This window comes from Physella acuta, unplaced genomic scaffold, assembly GCF_028476545.2.
Source record: "Physella acuta isolate Inbredline_101_S28 unplaced genomic scaffold, ASM2847654v3 ptg000562l, whole genome shotgun sequence".
NCBI lineage: Eukaryota > Metazoa > Mollusca > Gastropoda > Physidae > Physella > Physella acuta.
This window is the reverse complement of record NW_026732081.1, coordinates 1,951,087-1,961,427: the sequence shown is the minus strand read 5'-3', so window position 1 is coordinate 1,961,427 and position 10,341 is coordinate 1,951,087. Positions and strand designations below refer to the sequence as shown.

At 29.8% G+C, this 10,341-nt stretch overlaps 1 protein-coding gene across 1 annotated transcript; it reads left to right on the top strand.

Moving 5' to 3' along the window:
* Positions 1-945: 945 nt before the first annotated feature.
* LOC131946565 (putative UDP-sugar transporter protein SLC35A4) lies at positions 946-9,616 on the top strand. Its single transcript, XM_059307419.1, has 9 exons — positions 946-1,048; positions 4,218-4,323; positions 4,674-4,838; positions 5,240-5,298; positions 5,546-5,608; positions 6,725-6,866; positions 7,070-7,175; positions 7,781-7,845; positions 8,786-9,616. Exons 1-9 carry the CDS (start codon positions 993-995, stop codon positions 8,996-8,998), a joined length of 975 nt encoding a protein of 324 aa, XP_059163402.1. The 5' UTR covers positions 946-992; the 3' UTR covers positions 8,999-9,616.
* The last annotated feature ends 725 nt before the right edge of the window (positions 9,617-10,341 follow it).

Sequence of the window (10,341 nt, the reverse complement as noted above, 5' to 3'; positions counted from 1 at the left end):
AATAATTTTTGTTTTCATATTATAAAAGTTAATTACATGTACAATCCAAATTGATCCCTTCCAGCTTGATTATTTATATATATATTTCCCATGAAGCTTCCTAAAACATAGCTCTATCTATTAATATCAATAAAATCACCAAACAATGTCTGGTTAAGAACATTATGAACGGTGAAGATTGAATATGCCTCTTGCTGTAAAAATCTGATTTCCTCTCAATAGACATTGGGATGTGCATTAAAATACATTAAAATACATACAAATCTCTGCCAACCACTCAAACACATGCTTTCTTTGCATTGTATTTGGCACATAAAATCATGTGACGTTTACAAAATTTTTTTGGATCCAAAGCCCAAAAACTCAATAATTTGTCTTGGAGGTGATTTCCCTCTAACTGACTTACTTAAATTTATAATATATTATATACCAGCAGTAGAATTAAGTAAGAAATACTGGTGACCAGGTTTTATAGTTCTCAAAAGCTTTGGGAAATTGTCTGTATGCTCTTTATGTTATGCATATAAATAGAGGCTAGTTGGCTGGATGCTCTGTATTTTCATATACAAATAGGCTAAGTCTTTTAAGTCTCCTCAAACAAAACCTGCATTCACCTATGGTCCCCAAGATAGGCTACAGCTGCTCATGACTTAATGATCTTGTTACTGCATATTAATAGGAGTACAGCCATCAATGTGTTGAGCTGTGTTAGCTGCACATCTGTCAGAGCTAATGCTTTGAATTATTGGTTTAGTGCAGGGAGTTTTGATCAGTCATCCACTTCTCCTGGGATTTTATAAAACCAGAGGGAATATATGTGAATCCATCAGTTCATGATATTATGGCTTTCCTACTCTAATTTTCCACCAATGTTTATGGCAGTATTGTAGTGTAGTTTTTCAAAAAGTTTACAATTTAAAAAAATTTACTTAACAATTTCATTTCAGGACTAGTTAAACAGAATAAATTGTACATAGTATTTCAAGTGGAAAATGGTTATTACAATAGATTCCAAGAAATGCCTGTGGCTATGTATAATTGTTGGAGAGTGAGTATTTTCTTATATTTACAGTTATCATATTTTCAATAAAATTTGCTTTTTGTCCTGCATATTGGAAAGTTTTTGAAAATATACTTTTTATATAGGCATACTTTAAATAAAAAAACTTTAAATAAATCATTACTTACTCTTAAAGGCAGTTTCCATTAATCAAAAGTTATTTAAATTTTAACATCAGTAACTTGTTTCAGTTTATTTTGCATTTTCTTTCTAATGTCTAAATATAGTCTAAACTAAAGAATCCATACAGACAAGGATTTAGAGTTCAATTTTTTGTACACATTTTTTTAAAATGATTCATCAAGTTTTCATCATTTTTCTAAATTATTTTGTAATCATTAACAAACTAATGCTTTTTCTTCTTACTCACAACTATCGGTATTCACACCCTTGCTTTAAACATATTTTTAATTATCTCTGTTAAAAAAAAATGAAACTTAATTATCCTAAACTCCTTAATTAGATCTGGGTTGTGGTTATAGTCCAGAAACTAAAAGCAGATTCACTGTTTATAAATTGGGCAGTAAAACACATACCATTTTATTGCATTATATGTTGAACTAATCAGCAAGCTTACCTGCAGTTAAGAGAGAGGGGAGAGTAAAATGTGTTATCCATTCTATACATAGGGAGAAACATATCTCTATATACATACATTTGCAAAAATCAAATACTTATTTTTTAAAAATTATTATTTTATCAGCTCCCATTTCATAAATATTATTAAATAATGAATTGTATTTGCATTTTTTTTCAAGTGAAGATTGATCAAAAGTATTCCCATTGCTCTAAAGACCATTAACATAGAATAATAGTTAAAGTTGACCAGGGTTTACTTATAAATGATGCCACACTTTGATTTTTACAATCAGCCCCCTCTATAGCCACAAGTAATCACAAAAAGCCAGACACACCTATCTTAAAATGACGTTACCCTGCCAATTACCATGATTCTAACAAAATATTGTTCTTTTTTAACCATGCTCCTACCCTTCTTCATTCATCATCGGAAAAGTCTGCCACCCCCCCCCCCCCCCCCCCCCCCCGGAATGTGATGAACACCCCCTACACATATTTTGAATGAACACCCCCTAAACATGTTCTCAATGAATGCCCCTATATATATTTTCAGTCATGCTGCCATAAAACAATACATAGACTAAATTTTCTAACCATTTACCATACATATTTTATTCAATACTAAAAATAACACAACTGATACATTCTAAATGACACACATTTTCAATCTAGATTAGTTTGCTGATCATACTTTTCTCTTTTGAAATTTGTTTCCCTACTTGAACAGTACACTAGTTGGTATAAGTATTTCATTACCCTGTCCACTGTGTTAGTGGCTGGGGTATTAAAAAAACAACAAATTGTACTGTTTTGTACAGCCTAGACATGTGTAGCATATCAGGACAGCTAGGAGTGAAATTAGTATTCAAACAAAATTATAGGACTCAGTAATTACCATCAACATTATCATCAACATTTTCATCAATATTATCATTTTCATCAACTATTCTTTTCTCAGGCTTAGTCATTTATAGTTAATTTTTAAATTCATGTACAAACATCCAATTTAACCTAAGAGTTATCTTAATTACAGTTATACTTACAACATATAACGGTTCCATGACAAATGATCTCAGGACAAATGATCTCAGACAAAATATCTCAGACAAAATATCTCACGGACAAATGATCTCAGGACAAATGATCTCAGGACAAATGATCTCAAGGACAAATGATCTCACGGACAAAAGATACCAGGACAAAATATATCAGGACAATTGATATCATGGACAAATTATCTCAGACAAAATATCTCAGACAAAATATCTCACATCGAAATTTTAATAGTATTTACGATGACTTTAGTTGAACTTTTTTTATTGACTGTTAATATGGTTTTGTTTACTTTTTTACGTATAATAATTGTGAATAAAATGAATTAGTGAAACCTAACAAACCATCAAAAGGTGTATTAAGCAATTCTAGTAGAATTTGATTTGAAAAAGTAAAAATTAAAACAAACTTACTCTTTAGCCTGAAAGGTATAATAAATGATAATGTATAAAACAAATAAAGTAACGGTAGCTATAGAACATTAATGTTCATATCACGCGAAATATCTTTCAAAAATGTGAATGGGTCTTAAGGTTCGTAACGTTAAACTATTGTTTTTATTACATTATCAACACAAACATAACGTGTAAGTTTCTTTTCTCGTAGGTACATCGTTATGATCACACCTCTCCAATACTAGGTGATCATCTATTGTGTGAACTCTTGCTCTACATGTCCTAATTTCACATTTCTAAATCTCTTTGCCTGCGTATGGCAAATATAAATTCACCAGAAACTAATGTCCTAATAACTTTCTGCGAGGTAACGAAAGAGACCATAGCAAAGCAATCACCATTAATACTGCTTTGTTACGACATACTCAGCTCCGCGATGACCGCTGTCGATTAAATAAGCATTAGTCACCTGATCACTAAGGTGTGACCGACGCATTACAATGGACTTTATATGCTAGTCGTATTGTCCATGGAGGGCGGATGTCATTCCATTAAGGAAAGCGGGCTGCCACCTTGATACGAAGGTGTGTCTTAATTGTTATTCCATCCCCTTTGATCTAGTTTCGTCCACCTGACGTGGTAGGATTGTCTCACGCTTGTCAAGCACACCTACGCTGTCTTTCGAAATTATTTCTTTAATCTTGGTATACTACATTACTAATACTAACCTTAAAATGTTTAGTGCAATATGACAAATTTATATGGCAAACATTTCTTACAATTATTATATAGGCCTATAAATAATATTAAACATAGTAAACAGAACCATAAGACAGTCAATACAAAAAAATTCAGATCAACTAAAATTATCCAATACACTATTAAAATTTAGGTGTGAGATATTTTGTCTGAGATATTTTGTCTGAGATCTATTGTCCATGATATCATTTGTCTTGATATATTTTGTCCTGGTATCTTTTGTCCGTGAGATCATTTGTCCTTGAGATCATTTGTCCTGAGATAATTTGTCTTGAGATCATTTGTCCGTGAGATATTTTGTCTGAGATATTTTGTCTGAGATCATTTGTCCTGTCACCCATATAACATACATTTATTAAACGTATTCCTAGAGTCCTGATGTATGGGAGCTATGGTGTGCTCATAGACCTGTGTAAAATTGATGGGGAGATTCCATTCCTGACCTCATCCTCTGTTTTAATCACAGAGATAGTTAAGGTACTACTGGTATTCACTTATTACGATTCAGCTAATCAAATTGAACTTATTTAGTATTTTATATAATCTTGATGAGTTCAGATGTTCTTAATTAAAAAATTGGCTTAATTGGATCTAATGTGGTTAATTATTGATAATTTAAAAGATTACAATACACTTAAATCATATTTTCTAATTAAAATCCTAAAAGTTTCTCCAATTGTGATAGAGCCTGCATGTATGAAAGAGCTTGCATATGCTTTAAAGAAGAAAATGTTTAAGAAAAACTTGGACTGAATTTTGCAGATAGATTCTCTAATGTAGTTTTATATTTCTCAGCGTGAACGTAATATTTTTTTTTCTTGCTTCAGCTTGTCATCTGCTTAGTGATACTTTTTCCTGATTATATGGACAACCAGTTACCAGCCCTTAACTTTCGTCTTGTGCTCCCATTTGCCATCCCTGCGTTATGCTACTGTCTAAACAATAATCTAGCTGTCTTCATGCAGACTCAGATGGACCCAGCTACCTACATGGTAAATCTTACACAGTCTTCTCAGTTAGATTTACTTCTCACAGAAATGCATTTGAAAGTTTTTTTCAGCATTAAAAAATATAATACAATTCGTTCACATTTACTTTTTGAAAAGTTTTTTAAAAATAAAATTGATTGTTTTAGACTTTGATAAATGTAGGCCTATTTTAAGCTCATTGATTAGTGGTTGTAAAACCTTGTTTTCAATTTGTTCAGTACTTATTTTAATAAGCTTTGCTGGATTTAATATAACAAGAATAATCTTTTAAAAGTAGATCAGACAGAATATATAGATAGTTGTAAATATATTGTGTCTTTTTTATCTAAAACCTTTCTGTATTTATAGATTAAATAATATTTGTTTTTTATTGCCTGTTGAATTAGATGTGTTTTAAATTTTAGGTTTTGGGAAACTTGAAAATTGTTACAACAGCCATTCTCTATAAAATAATTATAAAAAAGTAAGTTTCATAAAAACATTTAAATAGCTTGAACTACTTAGGTTTACAAACTTTTTGTATATGTTTATATATATCTATATATATATCTATTACATAAAAATCAAGTTACCTATCTGATAAAGCTCTGTTATACATTTTAAATTTTTTAGTTATAATTAATTTTTCTTGATAACACTGTATGAGCATTATTTTAATGCATTTAAAAGAATGATTTTCTAACTGATGTTTTACATAATTATTTTTTCAGGAAGTTTAGTACAATGCAGTGGATGGCAATAGCACTTCTAATGTGTGGTGGAGTTATAAATAGGTATTGCTGAAAATAGTTTTTTAAAGACCTGTAATACCTTTAATTATCATATGGCTCATTTACTTAGTGTTTCAACTTTAGAATTAACTGTAACAATATTATAAATACTCATTTGCTTTATTTTTCTTTTTTATTCTGTAACCTTAACAAAAAGCTAAAAATATTTTAGATTTTTTAATGCTTTAGTATTTTTCTCCCTGTTTTAAAAACTAACATTAGACAAGTTAAACAGCATGTTAAAAACACCTCAAATTTAAAACAGCTAATGGCAGTGTTCATATTTTATAGTGAAACATTTAACTTATGCCTTTATATTTCAAAGTAATTACAATTTAGGTTGTTGTTTTTACATGCTATTTAACATTGTACAAGGCTGTGTGATCAGATGACTTTATTAAAAAATAACATAACACCAAAAGAAATTGCATTTCATTTATACATAAAAATTATGAAGTAAGAATGAAAATTAAGTTTGATCCCCGTGACACAAAATTATCATTTAGCTAATAAAAATAATTCTATTACAAACCAAGATGTAAAAGATCGCAACTTTTTTGTTGATTATTTATTTAATCAATTTTGTACTTATAATCAGACAGAAATGCTGGTGATCAAATAAAAAACATCCCTCCTTTGCAAAATCTTTTTTTTTGTAGTTAACTAATTCTCTTTTGTATAACCTTTCTAAAACCATAAGAAGCTCATACTGATTTGTAGAACCGTTCATTTTTCCTCTACAAAATTTTAATTCTATTACAAAAATTATTTTCTGATTCCACAGCCTTGATTTTATTACCCTACCACTGGGGATTTTTTATTTTTTTATTGGCTACATTTTATTCGCTATCTTCCAAAAATTGAGAAAACGTTAACCCTATAATGTCCATTTTGATTCTAAGGGTAGTTTTATTTAGCTAGAAAAATTAAACCCCTGGATCTTCTTCTGGAATTGTCAAAAGATTTTCATGCAGTTCTGATTTGAAATACAAATTTAAAATACTTTTAGCTGCATTTGGTTTTGTTGTTGAGAAATTAGGGCATTATGGGGTTAAACTATTTTTGTAAGATTTTTTCTAAAGCTTCAATGGCATTGCTAACCTTTCCTATATCTTACAGCTCAGCTGCCTTAAAGAGCAAAACCATATCTTTATCAGAAATCCATATAACCTTTCTAGGCTTGGGTACCCTTTTATGTTATTGCTTTATATCAGGCTTTGCCGGTGTTTATACTGAATATATTTTGAAAAAAGATCTTGAGGTAAGTGCATTATGATTTTTTTCCTAGCATTTGCATTCAGGTATACACATGAAACTATTTAGCACTGAACAAAAATGGTTATTTTATTATAAGATGTTTAATTCAAAGCTAGTTCTCTGTTGTACTGATTGTCACATAGGTAGATTAGCTTGACATAAAATGTGTGATGGTATATCTTATCATTCTGTATTATTATTTTGCAGTTGTCTATATTCTATCAAAACGTGCTCCTTTATTTGTTTGGAACAATGTTCAACTTTCTGATTTGGCTCGTACAAGCTTTTCAGAAGCGTAATGCTGCAGAAAATAGTGAGTCCATATAGTTCCTCTATAATTAATTATACTGATTATTCATACTTGTTATTGAACTTTAAACATTACAGTTAGCCCTAGCAGTTGTTTGGTGTAATATTTTATGATTTAATGAAGGAGCTTAAGCAGACAATTAGATAAGCTATGTTAAGCTATGTTAACATTGGGAGCTTGGAAGTTTTTGTTAAATATTGTCTGGTTAAAAAAGGAAATAGTTGGCACAATATGGACAATAAAAGAGAGAAAATTTGTTTGTTTTTATTTCCACTAAGTGAGGGTTGCTTAAAAACAGTCAGTTTTAGTGTAGGTAGTTTCTAGGATTTATTAATTTATCTAAATAATGGTAAGGGATAGCACAACTGCAAACACAAAAGTCTTGAGTTCACATTCTGGGCTTGAGTCTCTAGGATGTCTTTGAGTCCACCTAGTACTCGACTCATGTTCCGGAAAGTATACAGAGGTCACAGTAACAGGTGAACTCTACTTCATCTGCTTCATGGTTCCCCTGGTCTGAAAGGGTACCTTTACTACAATGGTGGTGAGTAATTAAAATAAATCTCCCTTACAAAGCTTACATTTTTGTCAACCCATTTTATTTTCAGACTTAGACTACTTCTACATCTTTCACGGTTACTCTATCTACACCTGGACGGTTATAGTCACACAGGTAGGTCTACTCTTATTGAGTCATTTATAAACAATAAATAAAAGCTACAAATAATATGATTAATGTACTGAAAAATTGGGTTTTGACAAGTTAAGTAAATGAAAATTTTTAGTAAAAGTTAAAAAAAAAATCTCTGTGTTTATTTAAAGTTTATATAACATTTAAATGTTTTAATGTAGAATTAATTTTTCCTGGTTGCATTTAAGATTTTAGTTATATAATTCATTATTCCTGGTTGAGATATAATCAGTTAAAGTAAACTAAATTGGGTTGTGAGCAGGAGAGACTATCATTTTTGCTAGTTGCTATTTTCTTACAGTTGGGCATTAAAAAAGTTTAGTATATTCAAAGTTGAAAATTAATAGAAAATTAACCGAAAAATATGCAATAAATTACAATTGGCAATTAGGGCTGTATGTATTTTTACAATCCAAGTTCTAAATGGAATCAGGAAGTCATACTCTATGTCTCCACACATATTCCTTTAATTTTGGGCAGAATTAGAATTGCTGGACAATACAAATATATAAACTTATAAAAACAAATTATTAAAATAAGAAATACCCAGATTATTACAGTCTTTTTCTACTATTGCTTAGTTGAATCGTTATATAAAAATGCCTATATTGCAAAATGAGACTATTAATACAGGATCAACTTTTTTTTTAATAACTTGATTTTGGAACAAACTGCAACATTTGTTTTGAGGCTGCTGCCAAAACTATCCTCTTAAATTTATATCTTGCACTGTTTACAGTCAACTACTATCTATATTTATGTTTGCTATCAGCTACAGTCCTACATTTATATCTTTCACTGTTGCAGTCAACTAAAGCCCTACATTTATACCTTTCACTTCTTGCTGTCAGCTACAAAACTAAATTTATACCTTACATTGTGCAGTCAACTATAGAACTAAATTTATAATTTTCTTCTTCAGGCGGCCACTGGAATCATCTTTTCCTTTATAATGAAATACAACAACAACATCGTCAGACTCTTCATTATAGCCGCCGCCCCTTTGATTGCCACCGCATTATCTTATGAAATATTCGGCCTGCAAATCCACTCCGAGTTTGCTGTGTCAGCTGTTTTTATTCTAGTAGCTGCAGTCATGTACAGCTACAGAGGAAAGGAAACCAGTAAAGCTTAAAATCTGCTTTCTTTATATTCACCTGGAATTTCTGAACTCTGTCAACCCACGATCACTATTTAATTATTATGTGCATTAATTTTTAAAAAAAGCAAGGCCTTGTTTGGGTTTTGTAATTAATTTAAAAAAATTAATTGCGTACTTGCTGCAAAGACTGTGCTAGCCCAGGCTATCTTTCCTGTTACATAAAATGTGTTCACTATCAATATTTAGTACTTCTACTCTAGTCACTAGTATTTATTTAAACAATTAATTATGAAAATGTTTATATTTTTTTATTTGTTGTATTTTTCAGCATTAATTAAAAAAATCAAATATGCTTGATTTACTGGTGATGTGTTAGATAATGCATTGGTATGTTTTTACCATGTAACACTGAGAATTGTTTTATTTTGAGATTATGAAATGCTAATTTAATCAAAATGTCTAATAAGATTAATTTTTATTGGAATCTTGTATTTAGATGGATCTGTAAAAATAAATAAATGATGATCATCTTTTTGAAATCACAGTGAGAAAAAATGCTTTAAATTTGTAGGAAATATATTTTGTCATTGCTCTCATTCAGTAATTTTTCTGATATAATAATCATTAACAATTTTCTATGGTATATAACATTCTAAAATGAGTTGACTACATTTTCTTGTGAAGAAAGACCCAATGATTCTTTTATATTAAGTTAATTTATTTCTGGATTGAGGTTGTCATGTTTAAAATCACACTAGATTTCTTTATAAGAAATATTTTGTGGTTATTTTGCTATACTGCCAATGATATGAGCTTGAACGTTGTGTTCACTTAGATTGTTTTATTTTATTAATTTATTAAAAAATCATGGATCTCAAAACAGCATTAAGAATAAAATACTTTAAAAAAATATAAATTATTTATTTATGTACACAAGTATTTGTGAAGAATGAATCACAGAAAACCACAGAATAATAAAACTTATGGTGTAAATAAAATTCTTTGTAATATTTAGAATCTTTTTATTTCCAGTGAACCTTTGTAAATCTTATTGTAAAAGCTAATTGAGAATGTTTTAAACGGCAATTCTCCCACATAATCGTTAGGAATATGTGACTCGTATGTAAACCATAAACCTAACAAAAAATTGAGAATGTATTAAACAGCAATTCTCCCTCATAATTGTTAGCAATATGTGACTCAATGTAAATCATAAACCTAACAAAAGAAATATGTTTTTTGACTGCTGCTCTTTTTTCCCCTCCTACTTTTTGTTTCTATACTTCCGACTCTTATCATGTAGTGGAAACAAAATTTGTTGTATTTTAAAATTTTTTTTTACGTATTCAAAAGAACCTGAGATTTGTTACATATAT